At 44.9% G+C, this 26,020-nt stretch overlaps 1 protein-coding gene across 1 annotated transcript in view; it reads right to left on the bottom strand.

Moving 5' to 3' along the window:
* Copb2 (COPI coat complex subunit beta 2) overlaps positions 1-25,779 on the bottom strand; it is a 30,268-nt gene extending 4,489 nt beyond the window's left edge. Inside the window, exons 1-13 of the mRNA XM_042665699.1 lie at positions 25,672-25,779; positions 18,703-18,840; positions 16,894-16,980; positions 16,605-16,731; positions 14,976-15,124; positions 13,301-13,447; positions 5,353-5,452; positions 4,641-4,783; positions 4,277-4,476; positions 3,262-3,372; positions 1,797-1,885; positions 1,607-1,713; positions 789-932 (exon numbers count right to left, since the gene is read on the bottom strand). Of these exons, the coding sequence (XP_042521633.1) occupies positions 789-932; positions 1,607-1,713; positions 1,797-1,885; positions 3,262-3,372; positions 4,277-4,476; positions 4,641-4,783; positions 5,353-5,452; positions 13,301-13,447; positions 14,976-15,124; positions 16,605-16,731; positions 16,894-16,980; positions 18,703-18,840; positions 25,672-25,674 (1,545 nt within the window). The 5' untranslated portion in view covers positions 25,675-25,779. The remainder of the gene's footprint in view (positions 1-788; positions 933-1,606; positions 1,714-1,796; positions 1,886-3,261; positions 3,373-4,276; positions 4,477-4,640; positions 4,784-5,352; positions 5,453-13,300; positions 13,448-14,975; positions 15,125-16,604; positions 16,732-16,893; positions 16,981-18,702; positions 18,841-25,671) is intronic.
* Positions 25,780-26,020: the final 241 nt, after the last annotated feature.

Raw genomic sequence — 26,020 nt, 5'->3', positions numbered from 1 at the left:
GCGCTAGCCTTGAGCTGAAGAGCTGAGGGACAGCGCCCAGGCCCAGAGTTCAGGCCCCATGACTGGACACCCCCTCCCCCCCAAAAAAAACAACAAACATCCTAGTGGAGGTGTGGTTTGAGTGGTAGTGTGACAACCTTAAGTACTAGCATCCTGGCATGCATGTGCATACATACACATACAGATACTAAGGTGACTCCTTGTAATGTTAAATCTACTACTGGGTCCTAACTGTGATGTAAATCTCATCTCCCTATCTCTGTGGTGTGTGGTTTATCTTTTCCTTTTTTTTTTTTTTTTTTTGGGTCCAGTCATGGGGCCTGAACTCTGGGCCTGGGCGCTGTCCCTCAGCTCTTCAGCTCAAGGCTAGCGCTCTACCACTTGAGCCACAGCGCCACTTCCGGCTTAATTTTTCTGCCTATGTGGTGTTGTGGAATCGAACCCAGGGCCTCATATGCATGCAAGGCAAGCGCTCTACCACTGAGCAACCTTCCCAGCCCCTATCTTTTCCATTTGAGAGTTCATTGAAATCATTCCAGCTAAACAGAGTCTTAGAATCAGAGATCAGTTTCATGATTCCTTACTGAAACGTTGGTCACAGTGAAATCTAAAGACCTCCTAAAATTAAAGCACAAATTTCTTTTAAAACTATTTACCTTTACACTCTGGTCTTCGAGCCAAGATTTTTAATTTTCACCTTTCACCAAAACTCCTTACATAACCTCCATAAACCTATTTACAATGAAATGTCCATTTTAAGAACATGTAGCCTTTCTAGAACAAACTACCTCAAAGGCGTCTTCAATGCCATCTTCTGTCACTCCCTCGTGGGTTTCCTGTGCAGCCAGGACTTTCTCTGACAGGTACTTCAGGATAAAGAATGATTCCTCGGTGGCAATGCAGACTAGCTCTCCAGAATCAGACCAGAAAATCTGTCACATCACAACCAAAAAATAGACAAGTGATTTGGCTGAGTGGGTGTGACAAACTGTAAGCATTAGTTTCTTACGGAGCCTTCAGTATGCCCTTCACATGCTATGTAGAGTACTGGCGCACACACATGTGAGACAGCGCGGGCGGGGCTGTTCCTTTCAAGCTCGGCAGTGGGAAGACCCAAGAGGAGACCAGAAGCTGCCGTGCTCTGGAGGGCTGGCCTGTTTCCTCTCGCGCTAGATGGTGCTGCTTACCCTTAATTTTCATTACTTCCAACCCTTAAGAGTCTTTAGAGATTTCCTTCCTAGTCACCGCCTGTAATGAAATTTCAAAGCTACAGATGAACTGAGAATTGTCACCTAGACTTTAAGCACCCATTGTGGGTCAAAAGTGCTGCTGAGCTGCTGGGAGCTTCTCAGGCCTTTCAGGGACTCCTTGGCTTTGTCTTCGAAGCACATGTTTTTTTTACTCCACCAAAAGCCATTTAGAATAGGAACGGAATTTGTGTAACTTTTTACGCTTTTCAGAATATCCAGTGTTCACTGCCTCATTCAAACACCAACTCACTCAAATGCCACCATCCTGAGGTGCCTGGCATCATGTTGAACACCAGGGGTTAGGGAGAGCAAGCAAAGATGCACACACTACAAGCAGCAAGGGGAGGAAAACTCACGTGTTTGGGCTGAATTTCAATTCTGCGTATGAGCTCTGTATTGTCCCAGTCATAGAAGGCTAGGCCATTGACAGACCTCACCCCCAACAGGAAGCCTCCATAGATACCTCCAAGGACAGAGGAAGACTGAGTTAGATGCTCTGGAGCCATTGCCACACTTCTACAAATGCGTCAGAAATCAAGTACTCACTTTCAGCTCCAAAGTCTGGTTTAAACGATTTTTTTTCCTTGAAGTTCTTAAATATCTTTACAACACTGTTGCTCTCTCTTATTGCATATCTGAAGGGGGAAAAGGCAAACAGCATGTTATATACTAGACCCTAACTCCATGAAACATGGGAAATGCCTTTGAATACTTTTCAGTAATGATGAAAAAATACGAAAGGACTCTCAATAGTTACTTCATTTCAATCATAAGTGGCTTGCAAACCATCTTAAAGTTGGAGAAGGCTCCAACACCAATGGGTGAGCAGCTAGACTGGTGCACTCTTCACACACAGGGGCCCATCATGGAGGCTGAGTGGAGAGGGCCAGCATGCACAGGATGCCACTAATGCACAACTCCAAGACCATGGTTTAGATCGTAAGAAAAGCAGATTGATGAGGCCTGGGGTGGGTATGGAAATGGGTTGATGGTTAAGGTATATGCAGGGGACAACAGAAGTGCTCTATGAATTTGTATTCTGTACTTTGTGTATGATAAATTACATACATCTGTCCAAATCCTGGAAATGTGTGTATGCCTGACGGGAAGCCTGCCACAGCGCCCCATTTGCCGTCTTCAGGACTGCCTGGATGTCTGTGACCATGTGAGGTGTGCACTCTACGCAGAGTGCTCTGCTTGGGACAGATGCCAAGCACTGAGGACAAAGCTGAAAGGTGGGACCAGCACAGGGCTGAGAAGTGAGGAGCCCGAGCCACGCCGTGCTGAAGTGACCACAAGGTTCCCTACAGTGTGGAGAACTGCGTGTCCACCAGTGCGTTGATGGGGGATATGAAGCGATCGCAACGGCGCTCTCCTTCAGTACAGGTTGTGTTAAGCATCTTAAATGCATCTCTTACATGGTGCTCTGGCTAACGTCACCTTACAGCTGGGAGCAGGAAGCAGCAGAACATCTGCCCACACCGTGAAGACACAGGAGATGCCAAAGCCCCAACTGTGTCACACGAACTTGACAGGCTTCTCAAGGGAACAGTGACTGGCACGTTAGTCATGTGCTTCCCCATCCATGAGAACGGTTTATAGTATCCCAGATTCAGACAGAAATGTGTGAAGAGGAGGAGGTGGTGACATCAGAGGGTGGCTTTTTTGAAAGACACACTGATGCCATCCATACAGCACCTCTCCAACCTAGCTGGGGAAAGGCAGCACCACGGACACCTAGAACCTGTCATGTCAGGCCTACTTTGACTTGAGCCCGTCAGCACCCAGTCCTGCCATAGGCTTCATCGTAGAAACGGTGCTGAGCCCCAATTTTAGTGTGCTATTAGATCAGCCTGACAGCTCATACTAAATGGAGAAAGGACAAAAAGCTCTTGATTACACCAGCTGCCTTCTACTGGGCAGCTACTGAACCATAAACATCCTCTACACAGCGGCTCCCGACAGCCATCTACAATTGGGGCAAATGGAACATCAAGCAGTGTGAACTTACTCTGAGGAGTCGTGAGCCCAGGCAAACTCCTGGGCAGAGCCAAAGCTCTTGTTTCTCAAGGCCATTGCTGTGTAGATGATGTATTCCCCATCACCGCAGACCACAACAAACCTACAAGTTACACAAGGCAGGGAGGAAGAGGACAGAGGAGTTAGAAAGCAGTAATTCTCATTTAGGGTAAACAGTTTGGATTACATGCTATTTTGGCCAATTATTAACAACTTAGAATCGACTAAAGTTCTGTTACATGGAGTTGCTGTGGAGAGAGTCACTGCAGTGGCCTTGGCTTGGGAGCAAGGGGACTGGGGAGAGGAGGAGGAGCGCAGTGGACACAGGTGGAGGACTTAACCATCAGTGCTCTGGGCTGGGCACCAAGATGCCCTGCACACTGCCTGGGAGACCTCACCACAAGAGGGCACTAACGACTTTATTAGAAATACCTTCAGGGGAAAAAGGGATGATGCTGACCAAGAAGCACTCATACCTTGGAACTGTAACCCCTCTGTGATGTCATCGCAGTAAATAAAAGTACCTCGGCTTTTTAAGACTGTTCAATTCATCAAAATTAGCAGGACGGTTTAACAATGGGAAAAGTAGACTGCAGTATGGAATTTCCCAGTAGACATAAACAACTCTCCTCAGACTTTTCACAAGACTGTAATGGCGGTCACCAGATGGCTGCCAACAGTTTTAAGATACATGAAGGAAAACCATTTTTTATTACCCATTGCAGAATGTATTCAAGTTAGTCCACCTTCCCCAACAGTTACCAACCTTCTTAAGAGCACGGGGTCAGCAAGTGCTAGTGAGCATCTACTAAGTACCTGAGGTGGTGAAGCACTAAATAAACATGCAACCCCACTGAACTGTCCACCTGCATGTTGTCTATGTCAGCTGGCCCTGCCGTCTGCATCTGGTGGGGATGCTGAGGCCCGGGAAAAGGCAGCGGGGATTAGTGGAAGCGCCTGCTCTTAACACCCGCAGGAGCTCATGTGCACCGCTGGGGATGGCTTACCGCCCATTGGGATTGTGCTGTATGGTCTGAGGGTATATTTCACAACTGCCCATGTCCTTCACTGCCAGAGGCAACCTTTCTCCATCTTTAATTTCGGCATCTCCCATTGCTTTGAGATTGGCCTGCTGGACCTCTGAATGCTTGGCCCAAATTATCTTCCCATTGGCATCCATGGACATGGCAGGTTCCTCCCGACCGAGCTGCAAGAGTTACAGATGGCTCTTAGCAATGAAAAGGAAAACACCACAAACAAACCTTCAGAGAGGTCTACGCCCTTCTTGCCAGGCAAGTGATGTCTAGTGCGTGATGAAAGAGGACAGCGATGGCTTCGCCTGTCGTCTGCGAGAGACAGCAGCACCAGTACCTTAACGATGATGCTCCCCTCATCGTAGCCCAGAGCCACATTGTTGGACCCTCGCAGACTGGCCACACACCACACCCGCTCCATTCCGTAATTCAGTGTGCTCTCAAGCCGGTAGGTGCTGGAGTGCCAGATGCGCACCGTGCCTAAAAAGATGTGAGCAGCCATCAATCAAGTGTCAGGTGAACTTTTTATGTCAGGTTTCATGGAAGATTCCCCATTCCAGGAGAAAGCACTTCCTTACCATGGTCTAATACTCTATTTATAGGACTTACAAAGCAACAGAAACACGAGAGTAGAAAACCTGCAAGAAGCCAAAACTAGAAAAGTGACTTTAGATGTAAAGTAGTGACGGGGCTCTCTGGGTAGAGTGCTGTGTGCCAGCTGCTTTGGGTGTGGGCCTAGAAAGCTAGGCGGTGGCCCACAGTGCTGTATCATAGCAAGTGCCCAAACCACACATTCACAAAGGGCAGAGCCTGAAAACAAACCCAGGGTTGTCTCCCAAGCACATGCTTGCTCCGTTTTTCTTTAGAACCCCTGGGTGTCCCCTTGTGTAAGTGACAGAGACAAAAACACATTAGCATGATGATGATGATGATGCCGCCCCTCTATGCTCTGATAGTGTAAGTCTAGAACTTGAATAATCATCGGAATCCTCCCCCGTGGCTCAGGGCCACCACTTGGTTTAAACACAGAGCGCTGCGCTGCAGCTTACCATCTTCGGAGCCCGTGATGATGATGGGCAGCTCAGGGTGAAAGCTGGCGCAGGATACGTTCTGGGCGTGGCCCTCCAGTGTCTGCACGCACGTTTTGTTCTGTAACATGACATAGAGGAAGAGTTCACTAGTGGAACACGTTGTACAACTTCAGTTTTCTTAACCCAGAGACACTATGTAAACGATAGTGATTATGGTGACCTAAATGGATCCAATACAAAACAACTTATTACCTCCTGTATTCATATTTAAGACTTACTGTACATATAATCATCGTGTTTGAAGAAGGATCAAGAGATTTATGTTTTTCACCTAAACATAACTTCTCTAACTCTTACGGCTTTCTCCTCACTCTTCAACCCTTCCATCTATGAATTAAGATAGAGCTGCTTTAGCTAGTAATACTTTCATTCGAAATTTAAGAACTTGAAAAAGTTTCAAAGCATACCTGTTTTTTTAGGCCTAACTTTATTAACTGTTCATAGGAATTTTTGGTGTGAGATACAAAAAAAAGTATAGGGAAAGGTTAGAGACAGAAGACATGGTAGGGAGAGCTCATAACTGCATTTACAAGAGTTCTATGTGAGAAAAAAGGCATGACATGACTCACTATATATGCAAGTTAGTCAATTAGAATAGTCAAGCATGTGTAATTTACATTACAATGTAAAATTTTCTAAGTTACTGAATAAAAAATATGCTGGTGTTATTTATTTATTATTTATTTATTTTTGGCCGGTCATGGGGCTTGAACTCTGGGTTTGGGCACTGTCCCTGCGCTCTTCAGCTCAAGGCTAGCGCTCTACCGCTTGAGCCACAGGGCTATTTTTGGTTTTCTAGTGGTTTATTGGAGATAAGAGTCTCATGAGGTGGAGTTCTCAAGATGGCGACGGGGCAGTAGGGAAACGCCACAGCTCTCTCCAACCAAAAAGAGAGTTCGAGTTCCAACCTTTAATCTCCCCAAGAGACCGACAACAACAAAAAGACGAACACTCAGAGAAAAACCAGAGGTGGAAAATAACAAAAAAAGAAAGAGAGGAAAAGAAGAATTTCAGAACAGAGAAGAGCGAAGACCCCTCCCCCAACCTTTACTGGCCGCGCGGCAGTGTGCCAAGCCGCCGGCCAGCCGGCCCGGCGGGGGCTGCCGGAGCCACAGAGACACAGGGGGCTGCTTGCAGATCACCAGGTACGGGATTGCAGAACAGCGGATCGCCAGGAACAGAGAAACCTACCAGCCGGGAGTCTCCAGGAGGATCCCACCCCACCCATCACTCTCCACCGGAGCGGAGAGGCTCCATCCCGCCAAAGCCGCCCGGCACCAGCAGCGCCACAAAGGGACCTGTCGCGATCGCAACGACCCGGCGGGGGGCCGCCCAACCCAGCCCGCAACCACCCCAACTGAACTCGGACTGCAACAACAACTGACGGACTGCAACAACAACTGACGACCTACAGGGTGAGTACCCATCAGGGGACAGGGAATCCATCAAGGGAGACCAGAGCTGGAGGGAATCCCCAGACCCTGACCTAGACTCCCTACCCCAACACCCGGACCACAGGACCCACTAAAACTGGGAACTGTTCGAGAGCCCCACCAGCCGGTGGAGCACACTCTGCTGGCCAGGCCAGAGCAAGAGCGCCCCGGGAAGGGAGCTTAAATGCTCAAGCCAGGAACAGTGCCCCTGGGTCAAGACTACCAACAGTAGAAGAAATTTGAACTGTGTCCTCCAGGCTGCATAACCAAGGTGGTATACACATTAGCACAGGCCTAACGAGCGCGCTCCAGGCTGGGGCCGGAACCAGGCCAGGGGACCGGCGCCTGAACAAAGCAAAAAGGGTCAGAAGTGGGGCTGTGGCTCAAATGGTAGGGTGCCAGCCCTGAGCTGAAGAGCTGAGGGACAGCACCCAAACCTAGAGCTCAAGCCCACAACCAGCCCAAAACAAACAAACAAAAACACATCAGGAGCCCATAGCAGACTCCAGTATTTGGGAGAGTGCATCCAGAGCATCTGATCTTCCCAAGAGCACCCGCAGGAGCAAACACAAGCAGTCTAGGCTGCTCAACCCTTCCAAAGGCGGGAATTGCTACAGCAGAGAGCTGAGAATCCTAAGTGAATAGCAGCTGGAAATAGGCTCCCAACAGAATCCAGATCAGGCACAGACTCTCTCTACCAATACAGAATCAGCAACCAAGCAAAGACAGACACACCAAAACAAGATTGAAGAGCAGTCTCCTGAACCCCCATGCGAAAATCACAGAGAAAAATCACAAGGTTTACCACTACCCAGGACAGCAAGCTCACCTCAAAAGCCAGCAGCCACGCAGGGGAGAGCCCCAGTGGGAGCAAAGCAGGAATGGAAGACAAAAACTACATCCAAGGGTTGCTGGAGGCAATGACTCAAGAAATAAAGCGAGAAATGGATCAGAAATTGAAAGAGCACAAGGATGAACTATCAAAAGATATACAGGATATCAAACAAAAATTGGATGCAAAAATAGAAGCTGCACAAACCTCAGTAAGAAGTGAGATAAACGCCAAATTAGAGGTAATGCATACTGATATCACCTCATTGAGAGGTGAGATCAGTACTCTGAGAACCAACATTGAATCCATAAAGGGATCCATTTCCATCATGCAAACCACAATAGAAGCCACGGTCAACAGAGTGAATGAAATGGAAGGTAGAGTGTCAGATACAGAAGACAGAATACACCAACTGGACCAAAAAGTGACAGATATGGAAAAATCACTCAAATTAAACCAAAGGGAAATTCAAGAGCAAGCAGATAATGCTAAAAAATTTAACCTTCGCATAATCGGAGTGGACGAAGGTGAGGAATTCCAGAGCAAGGGAATGCAACACCTATTTAACAAGATAGTCAATGAAAATTTTCCCCACCTCAAAAACGACCATCTTAACTACATCACAAAAGCTTATCGAACACCCAACAAGCAAGATCCCAGGAGAAACACTTCTAGGCACATAATAGTAACAATGATGGATCTGAATAATAAGGAAACAATCCTGCATGCAGCAAAAATGAAGAAGGAGCTATACTACAACGGGAAAAAAATTAGAATCACTGCAGATCTCTCCACACAAACAATGAATGCAAGAAAAGCCTGGGAAAGCACCATACGAGCCCTGAGAGCCAATAACTGCCAACCCAGACTGATATACCCGGCAAAGCTAGCATTCACATTCGATGGAGAACTGAAAACTTTTAATAGCAAAGAAAAACTAAATGAATACATAAACATTAAGCCAGCATTACAAAGAATTCTAAGAGGGGGGACACAACCTGAAGAAAGCAACCAGGAACTGGGACCTGCCCCAAACAGGCATTACTCAAAGTCTAACTGAGCAAGCACAGGAGGAAAGGAAAGAAGAAAAACTTAGGAAAACGGAATGGCAGGGACAACAATGCATCTCTCTATACTTTCTCTTAATATAAATGGGCTGAATTCGCCAATTAAAAGAAAACGAACTGAGGACTGGATCAGAAAACAAGACCCATCCATCTGTTGCCTTCAGGAGACCCACCTCTCAGCCAAACATACAAACAAACTCAGAGTGAAGGGGTGGAAAAGGATCTACCAATCAAATTCCCCCAATAAGAAAGCAGGTGTAGCTATCCTGATATCTGACAAAATAAACTTTTCATTAAAATCAGTACAGAAAGACAAGGACGGACATTACATATTAATAAAGGGAACAATCCAAGAGGAGGATATAACCATCATCAACTTATATGCCCCAAATATCGGTGCACCCAGATATGTTAAACAAATGCTCTCAAACTTACAGAATAAAATAGATCCCAATACGATAATACTAGGAGACTTTAACACGCCACTCTCACCAAAGGACAGGTCTACCAACCAGAGGATTGGCAAAGAAGCTACCGAATTAAGTGAGGCCATACTTCAAGCGGAATTAACTGACATCTACCGAGTATTTCACCCTAAAACAACACAGTACACATTCTTCTCAGCAGCTCATGGAACTTTCTCCAAAATAGACCATATCATAGTTCATTCAAGGAACTTAAGCAAATACAAAGGGATCGACATAATCCCCTGTATCCTATCTGACCACAGTGGAATCAAGCTAGCTCTCAATAACAAAGCATACCGCAGAAATTTCTCTAATACATGGAAATTGAACAGCACACTCCTTAACAAGGCCTGGGTAACAGAAGAGATCAGAGAAGAAATAAAGCATTTCCTAGAACTCAATGAAAATGAAAACACCTCACAAAGAAACTTGTGGGACACAGCAAAAGCAGTCCTGAGGGGCAAATTTATTGCCCTCAGTGCCCACATCAAGAGAATGGAGACAGACCAAGTAAATAATCTCATGTTGCAACTAAAACAGCTAGAAAAACAAGAAAAAATGGGACCTAAAGCTACTAGACGAAGCCAGATAACCAAATTGAGAGCAGAGATTAACCAATTAGAAAATCAGAAAACCATAACCAAAATAAACCAAACAAAAAGCTGGTTCTTTGAAAAAATAAACAAAATTGATGGCCCGTTGGCAAGATTAATTAAAAAAAGAAGAGAGGAAACCCATATTAATAGGATTAGGGATGCCACGGGAAACATCACAACACGTACCCAAGATATCCAAACAATTCTAACAGACTACTTTCAAAAGCTATACTCTCTAAAGGAAGAAAATCTGGCGGAAATGGATGCATTTTTAGAGAAATACAAGTTACCCAAACTGAGCAAAGAAGAAGTTAACCAATTAAATAAGCCAATATCCTATAATGAGATACAGGAAGCTATCAAAAGTCTTCCAACAAAAAAAAGCCCAGGACCAGATGGATTCACAGCAGAATTCTATAAGACCTTTAAAGAAGAACTAATACCCATACTCCTCAAGCTCTTCAGAGAAACAGAGAAGGAGGGAGCTATCCCAAACTCATTCTACGAAGCCAATATCACACTCATCCCCAAACCAGGCAAAGACCCAACCAAAAAGGAGAATTACAGGCCCATCTCCTTGATGAACACAGATGCAAAGATCCTTAACAAGATTCTAGCTAACAGAATCCAGAAACACATAAAAAAAATAATACACTATGATCAGGTAGGCTTCATCCCAGAGACACAGGGATGGTTTAACATACGTAAGTCAATAAATGTAATCCAGCATATCAACAGAGCCAAGGTCAAGAATCACATGATTATCGCCACAGATGCAGAAAAGGCCTTTGATAAAATTCAACATTCATTCATGCTAAAAGCTCTGGAGAAAATAGGAATAGAAGGAACATTTCTAAAAACAATAAAAGCCATTTATGACAGACCAATAGCCAATATTATACTTAATGGGGAAAAGCTACAACCAATCCTCCTAAAAACAGGAACAAGGCAAGGATGTCCACTGTCTCCACTCCTCTTCAACATAGTCCTAGAACCCTTAGCCAGGGCAATAAGGCAAGAAAAAGACATTAAAGGGATCCGCATAGGGAAAGAAGAAGTGAAACTATCCCTTTTTGCAGACGACATGATACTATACCTCCACGATCCCAAAAACTCCATCCCCAAACTTTTAGAAATCATAAGTCACTTCGGCAAAATAGCAGGATACAAAATAAACCCACAAAAATCAGTTGCCTTCCTATACACTGATAACGCACAGGAAGAGAGGGAAATAAAGGGAGCAACCCCATTCACAATAACCTCCCAAAAAATAAAATATTTAGGAATTAACCTAACCAAAGATGTAAAAGAACTATTTAATGAGAACTATAAAAAGTTAAAGAAAGAAATTGCAGAAGACACTAGGAAATGGAAAGACCTCCCATGCTCCTGGATAGGCCGACTTAATATAGTAAAGATGGTGATACTTCCAAAATTAATATACAAATTCAATGCAATTCCTATTAAAATCCCAATGACGTACATCACTGAAATACAGAAAACAGTCCAAAAATTTATATGGAACAACAAAAGACCTAGAATAGCCAAAACAATTCTAGGGGATAAAGACAATATGGGAGGGCTATCCATGCCGAACTTCAAACTCTACTACAGAGCTATAATCACAAAGACAGCATGGTACTGGCACAAAAACAGACCCGAAGACCAATGGAACAGAATAGAAGATCCAGATATAAATCCACAGGCCTACAGCCAGCTGATATTCGACAAAGGAGCCAAAGACATACAATGGAAGAAACACAGCCTCTTCAACCGCTGGTGCTGGGAAAACTGGGCAGCCACATGCAGAAAACTAAAAGTGGACCCCAGCCTATCACCATGCACCAACATCAACTCAAAATGGATTAAAGACCTTAACATTAAACCTGAATCTCTGAAACTACTGCAGGACAGAGTAGGAGAGACACTTGAACTAATAGGCACAGGAAGGAACTTCCTGAACAGAGTCCCAGGGTCACAACAAGTTGGAGAGAGACTCGACAAATGGGACTACCTTAAAATAAAAAGCTTCTGCACAGCTAAATCTATCGCAACTAAGCTAGAAAGACAACCAACTAATTGGGAAAAAATATTTACCAGCAATATATCAGACAAGGGGTTAACATCCTGTATATACAGGGAACTCAAGAAACTAATCCCTCCCAAACCTAACAAACCAATTACTAAATGGGCAAGGGAACTAAAGAGGGACTTCTCAAATGAAGAAATAAAAATGGCAAAGAAACACATGAGGAAATGTTCATCATCCCTGGTGGTGAAGGAAATGCAAATAAAGACAACCCTGAGATACCACCTTACCCCAGTCAGAATGTCCCACATCCACAAATCAGCCAACGACAAATGCTGGAGGGGATGTGGAGAAAGAGGAACCCTATTACACTGCTGGTGGGAATGTACACTTATACAACCACTTTGGAAAGCAGTCTGGAGGGTCCTTAGAAAGCTAAAGATTGACCTCCCTTACGACCCAGTCATACCACTTCTAGGCATCTACCCTGAACAACAGGAACCAATATACAAGGACACGTGCACCTCCATGTTTATTGCAGCACTGTTCGCAATAGCTAGGATATGGAAACAACCTAGGTGCCCCACCACAGATGAATGGATCCAAAAATTGTGGTATCTATACACAATGGAATATTATGCAGCCATTAGAAATGACAAAATAATGGCATTTGCAGGGAAATGGATGGAGCTAGAAGGAATCATGTTGAGCGAGGTAAGCCAAGAACGAAGAGACAAACGGTACATGGTCTCCCTCATAAGTGGATGCTAAATCCAAAAGGTTAGTGATACGACAAAACTAACAGGACTTAAGAAACAAAGAACTCCCGCTCATCTGGTTGAACCACTACTAAATATCCTCATGCTGCTGATCACAAATATGGTATATAACATGTGAACACTGTTATATATTACAGACTGTGGTAGACAATTTGCTCCAGGGAAGTTAGAATGAACTTGTGACTTTGAAATTATGTAATCATTTAATCACAATCAAAAAAAAAAAAAAAAAAAAAGAACCTCGGGGAAGGGAGGGAGGGAGGGGATGGTAGGGGGAAAACAATGGAGGGGGTAACAATGTTCAAGAGGAAGTGTACTCATAACCTCACTCATGTAACTGTGACCCTCTGTATAGTAGCTTTACAATAAAAAAAAAAAAAAAGGTTAAAAAAAAAAAAAAAAAAAAGAGTCTCATGAACTTTCCTGCCCGGGCTGGCCTTGAACCAAGATCCTCAGATCTCAGCCTCCTGAGTAGCTAGGATTACAGGAATGAGCCACCAATGCCCGGCTTTATTTTTTTGGTTGGTTGTGGGGCTTGAACTTGGCCTGGGTGCTGTAATTTTTATGAGGGGAATTCTGGAACCACGGTTTTAGTTAAATAGAGACGTACGTTACGTCATGGGAGTTGTAAGATTCAAACATTAGTAGAAACAGCAAATACCACGTGTATCACACAGAAAGGAATGTTATGAAGAAACTGTACCTGATAATCCCATATTTTAACAAGCCGGTCATCTGCACCTGAAATGAGGTATGGCTTGTCACCACCGCTGTAGTAATCGATGCAGTTCACGCCTTTCTCGTGTCCCTCCAGAGTGAAGTTTGGTGAGGAGGAGCCGAGCTGCCACACCTGCAGAGAGCAACAGGGTCAAGTCACATCAGCCCTCTGGGATGGGAGACTCCCCCTTCCCCACCACACCCTTCTGATAGACCAGAGGACATGCCAAAGCCCAGCAGAGAGAAGCTAAGGAATGCTCTCTGATTCAGCTATTAGTTGATTTTCTTTCTCGATTCACTCGAACTTTTAGGAGGAAGAATCACTAATGCTTCCTGAAAACGCTGACTTCCAGGCTTTCTTCCTCACTGTGAATTTAGCTGGTGCTAAAACTTTAAAGCGATGTGATGGTTTTGTGGAAGGCTTATTACTATAAACCTAATGAGACTAGGTGTAGTTACATGTACTGGGGGGAGGGGGGAGGAAACACCACTTAATTGGAGAAATTTTAAATATTAATGAGTTTCACTGTTACAACTGAGTTCCCACAATTGTTCCACACAGAAAGGCCTGTGGGGAGCTTAGAGATAGGGAATAAAATGTTCACCATGCAAACATTTCTTGAGCCAAAGGTAACTCCTGTGCTCACAATAAACCTAATTTAGTAAAATTTAAAGCTAATTTCAAAGATTCCAACCTGTATCAAAAGGACAATTCCACAAATAGGGAGAGAAAAGGGAAGATCAGATATGAAACAGTTTGTGCAAGCTAGAGAGAAATTAATAAAAATGTTATATCTACATAAACAAATGTATAAGCAAAAGTGAATGTACTTTTAAGTTGATGCATTTAGACTTGTTTTAAATCTTATCATGGAAACTGGAGTTAACTGTTCTCACCACACTGAGCACCTGGTAGAGGGGAGACAGCTCTGTTTGCTGCTGAACATCTGCTTGGGAGCGGGAGGAAGCACACAGATCCTGCCCCAGACATCCAGTATTTTGGGGGTACAGACTTCCCCAAACAGGATAATCGTGACACCATGTAAGAAAGGGCATCGCAGAAGCAATGGGATGAATGAGGCGAGCAAAACCGAGTCTAGAGGCAGTGGGGCCTGACAGAATAGATTTTTACACTAAGTCCTCAAAGCTGGGTAGCTCTCCAGAGAAAAATAAATCAAACAGGTAGAGTTCTAAGGCTTGCAGGCAGAGGCAAGAGCTGGTGAAGGGAAGGTTCTATGGAAAATAGCAAAAACAGTTGTAGAGATTTCTCATAACATTAGACTAGCCCCACAATAAGGTCTTATTCCACACTGCAGCTTCTGGACTGTGGAATCGAAGCAGGCAGACAGCTGGGAGAGTAGGGGGAAAGGAAGGCTGGACGCTGACAGAATTTCAATACAAGAGAGAGATTAATGAGAGAGATCAACAGTGTATACACTAGCGGGAAAGGACAGAGAGGACTAAGAACTTTTCTAATTTGGTGTTTCTAGAGGCTAAAAATGTCTTACTGTGGATTGTGCCTCATAGAGAAATGTTCCTTCAGTAAAAGCAGAGCTGCCACAATATTCTTCTCAATAGAACAAGCCTTTCTGATCATGATGAGCTTCTGAAACAAACCTTAAGATGGCCAAGTTTACTTCACAAACACAGAGAACACGCACCTTGATGGTCCTGTCCAGAGATGCGCTGGCAAACTGGTTGTTATCTTTGGGGTTAATCACAATCTGCATTACGTAGTGTGTGTGGCCTTCAAACACTTGTGAGCAGGACCATTTTTTATCCCAGTCCCAGAGCTTAATAAGCATGTCATCTAGGTCAAAAGAAAGTCTCGAGTTAGCTGCAACGTAAGACTCAGAGAGAGTCTTTGGGCCAACCTAACTCAAATCTCACACTTCGTGACTTATAGAATAAAATCAAAATTGAAAAACTGCTCTCAATTCCTATCTATCCTAGGTACAAATTTAACTCTGTAGAAAAATGTAGATAAAATAAATTACTGACACAAATTCCATAAAAATAAAAGAACTAAGTGGGCTTCAAAGAATTATACAAACAATAATACAAGTTTTATTAGAATCTAAGTATAATTGAAACATGGTAATAACTATTGAGAGAATAAGTATGTGCTCTTTTAAGACTGGTAATAAACTCAATTTTGTGTGTATGTGTGTGCATGCTGGTATTGGGGCTTGAGCTCAGGGCCTGGGTGCTTTTTTTTCTTGGTGGATTGTAGGTGAACTCTGGGCCTGGGCGCTGTCCCTCAGCTCTTCAGCTCAAGGCTAGCGCTCTACCACCTCAGCCACAGTGCTGCTTCCAGTTTTCTACCCAGGCTAGCTTTGAATGGTAATCCTCACATCTCAGCTTCCTGGGTAGCTAGGATTATAGGCATGAGCCATTGGTGCCTGACAAGGGCCTAGGTGTTGTCCCTTAGCTTTTTCACTCAAAGCTGATGCTCTACCACTTGAGCCATAATTCCACTTGCAGCTTTTTGGTGGTTAACTGGAGATAAGAGTCTCTCAGATTTGTCTGTCTGAGTTGACTTCAAACCACAGTCAGGCGTGAGCCACTGGTGCCAGGCTAAAAGTTTTCAATTTTTAATTTGAGAGTGTTTCAAAGAGCTATTATCAGCTCAGCACTACTTGTTTTAATTATACTCCCCAAGGTCTACTGTTTCACACAGACCACCACGGAGCAAACTCATCTGAAATAGGGTAAGACAGCCACATCTGTGGCCATCAGCCAACTCACTCCTGAGCTTGTTAACAAGCTCTGTGTTCAGCAGAGGCTTCAACATCTAGACCTGCAGATCTTTTCTGACAGGATTCAAGCCACTGCTATACAATCCTAAATGCAGCTGATATTTCATTACAATACAAAAGCGAGCAGAATCAATAGCCCAGTAATGGACAAGAATGGCTTAAAGGCTCTGCCTGGAATTAGAAATCTACGTACAAGCCGGGCGCTGGTGGCTCACGCCTGTAATCCTAGCTACTCAGGAGGCTGAGATCTGAGGATCGCGGTTCAAAGCCAGCCCGGGCAGGAGAGACCGTGAGACTCCTATCTCCAATAAACCACCAGAAAACCGGAAGTGGCGCTGTAGCTCAAGTGGTAGAGTGCTCGCCTTGAGCTGAAGAGCTGAGGGACAGCGCCCAGGCCCAGAGTTCAAGTCCCACGGCCGACAAAAAAAAAAAAAAAAAAAGAAATCTACGTATAACAGCAGTTAAAGAATAGCCCAGTGTCACTGAAGGAAAATGGATTCCCCAGTGTGACCAAAAGAGGTCATCTCTTACCACTGCTAGTCAGAATGAACGGCTGGGTGGGATGAACGGCAATACAGCGGATGTAGTCCGAGTGTGCTTCAAACATATGAACTCTCTCCAGGGTGTTGTAATTGAACACTCTGATCTGCATGTCATCCTGGCAGTGGGAATGAAAAAGCCATCACCATTGCTGTAGTGAGCTGAATGAAAGATTAACTCCCATGCTTCAAATCAGTCACTAAAATGAACACATCAGGACACTGCAACTAGCTTACACCACTGCTGACCAACTCAAGATTCGTGACTTTTAATTACGTACCGCTCCGGTGACAACCCAGTTCTTCCTTGCGACGAATTTGGCGGCTCGAACAGGAAGGTCACACACTTCAAACGTTTTCACCAGGGTCTTCAAAATTGAACAAGAACATATACACTGAGTTATGAGAAAATAACTGAAAAATCTGTCTGCTGTACTTAAAACACCTGAGTTAGATCACCTCTAAAATGCTCAGCCCAAATGATGAAAATCCAACATGAAAATAAAAGACCAATCACCTGTCCTTTAACAGGTCTGAAAAGAAGACATTAAAACAAGTAGGCAATGTCTCCGAGAGTGTCCCAGGTCTTCATGCTCTGGCCCTTCTCCCTCTCCACCTCAGCCTCTTTCCTTTGGCTACTCCCAGTCTCATCTTTACTCCTGGCCCTCTCCCTGGAAAACCTACCCATGGAAACTTGCTCCCTTTGTAACCATACGCCATGATTATGCGATTAACTTCACTCTTTCTCTCAGCTCAACAAAGATATAGATCATCTCCACCATGCATCCCAAGAACTGGTGTGTGGTGTATTTCTGAGCCAGAAATGACTCAAACAAGACATCCATCTGTATCCATATAGAGTAGTCAACAAGCCAGTTACAGAACAGCACTGAACTGTGCCTTCATTGGCACAAATGTGGTTGCCACAGCCTGGCAGCCAAGCTTCTAGCGAAGAGGAAAAGCTACGTGCTCAAAAACAACCAACACCCAATGTCAGTTAGAAAATAAAGACTTCTGTTGGATGCCCGTGTCTCATGCCTGTAATCCTAGCTATTTAGGAGGCTGAGATCTGAGGATCACAGTTTGAAGCCAGCCCAGATAGAAAAGTCCTCTTGGGGCTCTTATCTTCAATAAACTACTCAGAAAAAGCTGAAAGTGGTGCTGTGGCTCAAATGGTAGAGTGCTCGCCTTAATCGCAAAAAGGCTCAGGAACAGCACCCAGGCCTTAAGTTCAAGCCCCAGGACTGGCAAAAAGAAAAAAAAAAAAGCACTTGACGAGAAATTCTGAATTAGCGATGGCCTTACTCTAGCAACTCAACAAATACTGAGCACTTACTATGTGCCAGGCAATGTCATCAGCCCTGAATGTGGCAGAGGACAGCACACTGCAGAATGGGCTGGAGGTGGTCACTGTGGTACCACTGCAGTTAGTGTAAGATGTACAGGTGCTTTAGGTTAACTCCTGGCCGTGGATCTCTGATCCTATTTTTGCCATCTTAAAATTCCTTAATTTTGAGTTTTATCTAGATTTCCAGAATTTCACTCTGGAAGCTGGGACTAACAACTCCGTAAGTAAATACATAACTGTATAGGTCAGTGCTACCAATATGCTATCTGGTTTGAAGCAAAAAATATTAACAGACTGTGACAAATGCAAGATAGGCTGGCTTGCAGCTCCCTTACATACGTAGGGGAAACAATGTGGCCTGCAGTGAGCACACTGCAAGAGGCAGACTCCAGGATGTCACCAGAAGTGACATACTGACATGACAACAGGTATTTCTGTGTGGTTGAAGCTTCCTGCTATCATTATATTTGGAAAAAGAAAAATAAGTGAAAATAAAAATTCTAATGATACAAGAGTCACAATAGAAAATTAACTATGAACTAACAGTATTAACTTTATCTAATGCAAGCCGTCAGGTTCCTCACTCAACACCCTGTGTACGTGACATGTCCCACACAGCTCTTCCAGGAGCTAGCCCTCACTGTTGGGAATGCAGGCAGCACTTGGCTGCAGGATCACTGTCAGAGCTCTTCTACTGACTACCCAGTATTTTGCTCCTAATAAACACCTCGCGAAGTCCCACCTGGGTTTCATGGTTCCAGACGCACACGCTGCCATTGTAGAGACTCGCCAACATCCATGGCTCTGTGGGGTGCAAGTCCACACTCTTCACGCGGTCTGATCTAGCAGTCAGCTTTCTCTTGATATCAAGGCGGAGAGGCTATGGAGACGACAAGAAGAAAACTAAATTGCTGAGTCAAACAAAACATGTCAGTGAGAGCTCAACTACAAACCCTGTATTAATAGGCCTATAAACTGTGTGTGTTTGGTAGTAGGTGTGTGTGTGTGTGTGTGTGTGTGTGTGTGTGTGTGTGTGTGTGTGTGTGTGTGTGTGTGTGTGTGTGTGTGTGTGTGTGTGTGTGTGTGTGTGTGTGTGTGTGTGTGTGTGTGTGTGTGTGTGTGTGTGTGTGTGTGTGTGTGTGTGTGTGTGTGTGTGTGTGTTAGTACCAGTACAGGAGCTTGAATTCGGGACCTCACATTTTTGCCCATTAGCTTTTGGATTCTACCACTTAGGACCAACTCCGGCCTCTCCACTTCAGACTTTTTGCTCGTTTGCTGGAGTGTCTTTGCCCGCCCCCGGCAGACTTCAAACCTCAATCCTCAGATCTCGGCCTCTTGAGGAGCTAGGATTACAGATGTGAGCCACTTCCCAACTCTGTGGTAAATTTGCTGTGTCCAAAAACAAGCACCAAACACCCATCTCCACACCAATGGGAGTCAGAAAAATGAATGATCATTTCTGAAAGAACAGGACTTTCTTCTATACCACATTTAACTTCTGGAAGCAACAGATTCTTAAAAGATACACTTCAGAATCTGAAACCACATCAATGAACTGTTTATACTGTTAAATTCCAGTGCTTCTAGTGGGTCTTTTACTCCTGCCTGATTTGAATTGGTTCACAGGCATGGAAGTTTTGCAAATGTTGACATATCGTTAAACTGTATCACTACCCCGCCCACTTCTACTTTCATTAGAAATCCATACAATTCAAGGATAGTAGATATTCACTTGAAAGCTCTAACTTTATCAGCAACAAATACCGTAAGGGGAACTAGTAAACTTCTTTCAGTTTTAGAATATGTCTACCCAATAATCCAGTCTCAGCACCCTTGTCATTGTTTCTAGTGAGTCTTGCAACAACCTTTTTCTTAACCATCACACTTTCTTGTTTCACCAATGCCTTACTGAAAAGTATGGCAGCCAAAAATATAGTATTGACAGGCTGAGGCAGGAGGATTTCAAGTTCAAAGCTAGTCTGAGCTCCATAGTAAGTCTGAGGCCAGCTTGGACTCTTATCTACTTGTATTTATGAGGCCACCCTGGAATCACTAACTCCCCTTCCCTCCCTCCCTCCTTCCCTCCCTCCCTCTCCTTCTTCCTCTTCCCCCCCTCCTCTTTCCCCTTCCTCCTCCTCCTCTCTCTCCTCTCCGGCCTGCATTCTCTCTCTAACTGCCTACCAGACCAGCTTTATATGTATCTTTTTCTTTTCCCAGTATGATTTGGTGCTCAGATGAGCAGGTTTTCCTTCTATACCACCAGTCAGTATTAAAAAGAAAGAAAGAAAGAAAACAGCTGACATAGCATCTTTCTATCTGTGTGTGCTAGTCCTGGGGCTTGAACTCAGGTCCTGGGTGCTATGTGTGAGCTTTTTTGCTCAAGGCTCGCATTTTACCACTTGAGCACAGCTCCAATTGAAGTCTTTCGGTGGTTAATTAGAGAGAAGAGTCTCATGGACTTTCCTGCCTGGGTTAACTTTGCACCACGATCTTCAGATCTCAGTCTCCTGGGTAGCTAGGGTAACAGCTACTGTGAGCCACTGTGCCCGGCTGATTGAATATTAGTATGAGAAAAATGCTTCAATCTGTGGACCTCTTACAAGAGTAACAGGGACTTCTAAGGGGCTGCAGATCACACTTAAGTGCCTGTAGTTTATAAACTATTAAACAAATTTTACTTTCTAGATCGTAACTGTGCCAAAGTCACAGGTGTATTAGAGAATATTACTCATTGTTATTCATGAAACCCTAGAATTATATAGTAACCATAATATTAAATTGGCTATTCACAGAAGAGCCGTTTTAGCAAAAATTATTAGTAAATGCTAGCTAGGTACCTAGTGCATGACTGATGAGTCCATGTAGGTCTCTGGAGTCAAAGGAAATGTCTGTACTATTTTAATGAGTAACTTACAAAAACCCACCGAACAATTTTAAACAAAAATATTTTCTAGACATGAAACTGTAAGCTTAAAACAGCCCTTTTCAACCAGATTCCCTTTCTGCATACCAAAATAGAAAATAACTTATCTTCTCAGTTCTCTCCAGGATGCCATTCTAGAAGAAACATTAATTTGTTGCAGATCATGATGCCCTAGGGCCAACAGGTTTAAATGTCTTGGCAGGCAAGCTGAAAAAAGACCAACTTATACTACATTTCCAGCTGGGCCCTGGTGGCTCATGCCTGTAATCCTAGCTACTCAAGAGACTGAGATCTGAGGATTATGGTTCAAAGCCAGCCAGGGCCAAAAAAAAAAAAAGGTCCAGTGAGACTCTTATCTCCAATTAACCACTCAAAAACCAGAAGTGGTCCTATGGCTCCACGTGATAGAGCACTAGCCTTGAGCAAAAGAGCCCAGGCCCTGAATTCAAACCCCATGACCCACAAATAAAATAAAAATAAATTCCCTTCAACAGGTCTTAAACACAAGCTAACAGCTTCTCTGGCAAGTCTGAGATCCTATCCTGTCCCCATGCTATGCCCTTCCTGGAATGCGGCAGAAATGGAAGGTCACTTTTCCATGTAAAGTGAAGACCTATCTAGCAGAGATGAACACTATCCTGAGCCGATCACCTCACAGGCGTCCTGCTTGTCTATCAATTCTGGGTCACTGATACTTCAGACTTGCTTTTAACTTCTCTACACACCTCCGTCACCGTTAGGCACAACTTTTACCTTACAGGGTCTGAGTTCTCTAACTCATCAATTGCCTCAAAAATGTTCCCACTGTTTTATCTTTCTGTCCTAAAACTTCCTAGCTGTCATGTAGCCATTGCTGATTTAAGGACAGTGGAACCTTTTACTTTAAACATCCCAGACTTTTTCCCCCCTACTAATGAATATCACAAATTTTAACTATTTTTTTTCTGGACTCCTCCAAGCCAATAAACACAAAGTGTCTGTGCCAGGAACCTTGGTGGCAGCCACTACATAATACTTTCCTTCATTAACCATGTAAACCATGCATTTTGTCAAAAAGCAATGTTGATTGCTGGGTAAAAATGATGCTTCAGAAAGTGGACCAGGAACTCCGAACAACCTCAACATACTTCCACAGCACACACCCCAGTTATTAAAAAAAAAAAAAAAAAAAGAAGTCCATTAATACATCTACATGTAGAAAACTGGATCCTTGTTTGTCACCATGCACCAATATCAATTCAAAGTGGATCAATGTCAGACCTGAAACTTTGAAACTATTTCAAAATGGAGTGGGAGAAACCATAGAACTTATAAGAATAGGCAGGAACTCTTTGAAAAAAAGTCCCAGGGGCACAGCATACAGGAGAGAGAGAAATGGGATAAATGATAAATGGGATTGCATCAAAATAAAAAAATTCTGCACAGCAAAGGATCCAGTTGCTAAACTAGAAAGACAGCCAAAAGGGGCTGGGAAGGTGGCTCAGTAGCACAGCGCTTGCCTTGCAAGCCTGAGGCCCTGGGTTCGATTCCTCAGCACCACATAAGCAAAAAGAAAAAAGCCGGAAGTGGCGCTGTGGCTTAAGTGGTAGAGTGCTAGCCTTGAGCTGAAGAGCTGAGGGACGGCGCCCAGGCCCAGAGTTCAGGCCCCACGACAGGACCTCCCCACACACACACAAAAAAGAAAGACAGCCAACAGCCAGGTGCCATTGGCTCATGCCTGTAATTCTAGCTACGCAGGTGGCTGAGGTCTGAGGATCCAAGTCCTTGAGACTCTTATCTCCAACTAACCACCAGAAGACTAGAAATGGCTCTGTGGTTCAAAGTGGTAAAGCACTAGCTTTGAGTGAAAAAGCTCAGGGACAGCAAGCTCCATGACCGCCCTCCCCGCCACCCCCCACCCCAAGCCAACAGACTAGAAGATCTTTACCAGCAATCCACTGGACAAAAGCCTAACATCCAAAATATACAAGAAGCTAAAAAATTAACACCCCCACAAAACTAATAAACCAATCAATAAATAAGCAAAGAAGCTAAAGAGAGACTTCTCAGAAAAATGGTAATGCCTGAGGAAATGCTCAATATCCCTGCCCATAAAAAAAAATGCACATCAAAACAACTGAGATTCCATTTCACCCAAACTGGCCAACATAGTGAATTCAAATAACAACAAATGCTAGTGGGGATGTGGAGAAAAAGAAACCCTATTGCACTGTTGGTGGCAATGCAAACTAGTCCAATGACACAAAAAGCAATTGGAGGTTCCTCAAAAAACTAAACATAGAACTTCCCTATGACCTGTCTGTACCACTCCAGGGCATATACCCCAACAATACAAGTCAGGATATGGTAAAGCAATTTGTATATCCATGTTTATTGCTGCACTATTCACAACTTAAGGACACAGCCTAGATGCCCTACAATAGATGAGTGGATCAAGAAAATGTGGCACATATACACATTTTTACTAATCCATCAGAAAGAACATTAAGTTATTTGTAGGGAAATGGATGGACCTATAACAAATCAAGTTACATTAAGTTAGTCAAGCTCAGAGAAACAAACTGTTATTTTCTCTCATATGTGGAAGCTAGATCTAAAATACAAGTGGACATGATAACTTATACAGACGCTACACATTCACAAAAATTGACTAAAGGAGGATGCACCAAGGGAGAAACCCAAAGGTGCAACTCCTTTAAACATTTAAAATAATATTAATCAGCTGGGCGCCGGTGGCTCACACCTGTAATCCTAGCTACTCAGGAGGCTGAGATCTGAGGATCGAGGTTCAAAGCCAGCCCAGGCAGGTAAGACTGTGAGACTCTTATCTCCAAGAAACCACCAGAAAATCAGAAGTGGTGCCGTGGCTCAAGTGGTAGAGCACTAGCCTCGAGCTGAAGAGCTGAGGGACAGCACCCAGGTCCAGAATTCAAGCTCCACAACCCACACACAAAAAAATTATCAAAATGAATTCCAGGAAATGGAAACATAGTTTTTGTTGTTGGTGGTGGATGGGGGTGGGGCAAAATAGGGGCACAGAAAGAAGGGTGAGCAAATACAGTAATAGTATTCAGTATACACGATGTGGAAAATGAACTATGCAACTGTGGACAGGGACAGGAGGAAGAAACTAGGGGGAAACAAAGCGGTTACACTGCCAAAAAAAGAAATGTACTCGTGACCTGACATGAAATGGAAACCCCTCTGTGCACCACCAAATAACCATGTAACTACAATTCAAAAAACCGACCATCACTTCAGGGAAGCGCTTCTGCTCTAACACTCCCTTCAACATGTCAGTGACGACTTTTTTGTACTTTGGGACCCAAAGGATTAGGTGTTCACTGAATCAGCTCCCAATGTCTCCTTCCATCTTGAAGATGGACCATTCACAGCTTAAATGCTCCTTGCACCAACAGTTCTCTGGTTATCCTAAGGGAATATCCCTAACGTTCACCAGTTTCCCCCAGGGATCAACTTTTGTTTCATCCCAGCTCCCCTACAAGTAGCTTTGTACAAATGTTAATGTTTTAACTGGAAAATAAGACATTTCTAATTCTTGTTCCTTGTAGTCTCAAGCTCCAAACCTTTGCTCATGCTTCAGAACAAGTATAAAAAAAGGAGAAAAAAAATATTCAAATATCAAAATTCTGACTTTAGCTGGGCAGAATCCTAGGTATCCCGGAAGATGAGGTCTGAGAGGATCCTGCTTCCAGGCCTGCCCTGCCAAAACGTTAGTGAGACACCACCCCTCCCTCCTCCCCACTCAACCGATAAAAGCTGGGTGTAGTGATTCAAGCTCACACAGGAGAAGCGCTTCCAGGCTCATTTGGGCAAAAAGCAAGACCCTATTTGAAAATTGACCAAAGTGAAAAGGGCTGGTGATTTGGCTCAAGAGGTGGTGCACCTGGGGGTGAAAAGCAACACTCAATTTGAAAATTAACCCAAGTAAAAAGACTGGTGTGGTGTGGTAGTGGTGGAGCGCCTGCTCTCAGTACCACTATATACCATTACATACATACACTTACACGTACACAGATTCCCATAACGGTTTCGGTAAAGGTATCCTTACCGTCTTGCATTTTCTCCTTTATTACCTTAACGCTCTGCTGCAACGGTATTTGGGGTTGGGGGTGGGGGGCAAGGCGCATGTTCGAGAGCGAGAGTATTTTTTCATGAAAACCTGCTGCCACGCCGGGCGCCGGTGGCTCGCGCCTGTCACCCCAGCTACTCAGGAGGCTGAGCTCTGAGGGTCGCGGTTCAAAGCCAGCCCGGGCATCAAAGTCCGTGAGACTCTGAGCTCCAATGAACCACCAGAAAACCGGAAGTGGCGCTGTGGCTCAAGGGGTAGAACGCTGGCCTTGGGCTGAAGAGCTGAGGGACAGAGACCAGGCCCAGACCGACAACAACAACAACAATTCCGCTTTGCAGTCAGTCCGTCCGTCGGTCCGTCCGTCCACCCACCATCGCTCGACATTTCAAAGAACCAGCCCCACCTGGAGGGCCCGACCCGAGTCGCCGTTTCACGGTAGAATTCGGGGTTTTACTGCGCCCACCACCCAAAAAAAAGCTGTTTTCGGCGTCTCGACCTTCCCGCACACCACCGGCCCCAGGGCCGCGCGGCCGCGGGCGAGGGGGGCCGGGGGGCCGGGGACCCCCCCCCGACTTCCACAGGCAGGGCCTCAGGCCGGGCCGCGCCCGGCGTCCTCCGGGCCTCACCGCCACGTCAGGCCGCGGCCCGCGGAGCCGGCCAGGGCCGCGCGGGGCTCCGCTGGGGCCTCCACCTACCATGGCGGCGTGGGTCCGAGCCCCGGCGCCCTCGCTGGCTCCCGGCGACGCAGCTTCCTCAGAGACCCGCCGGCGGCGCTGACCGGTCGCCCACACTGACGTGGAACTTCCGGGAGTCCGTTCTCGCGATCGTCTGAGGGCTCCCGCGAGATTTAAGACGAAGCGCCTGCGCACAGGGTTTCCCCAGCCCCCGTCGTTTCCCCCCGCCCCCGTCGCCTAGGCAACGCGGCCTGGGAGGACGCCGGAAGCCGGCCTGGAGTAGCTCGGCGGTGTGCTGACCGAGTCCGCGAGTGGACTTGGGTCGGAACGCTGCGGGAAATGAAAGGACGGAGGAACGCCCGAGAGGAAG

Source organism: Dipodomys spectabilis, unplaced genomic scaffold (genome assembly GCF_019054845.1).
Source record: "Dipodomys spectabilis isolate Male_0828 unplaced genomic scaffold, ASM1905484v1 ptg000342l, whole genome shotgun sequence".
Lineage (NCBI taxonomy): Eukaryota > Metazoa > Chordata > Mammalia > Rodentia > Heteromyidae > Dipodomys > Dipodomys spectabilis.
This window is presented reverse-complemented; position numbering and strand designations above follow the sequence as displayed.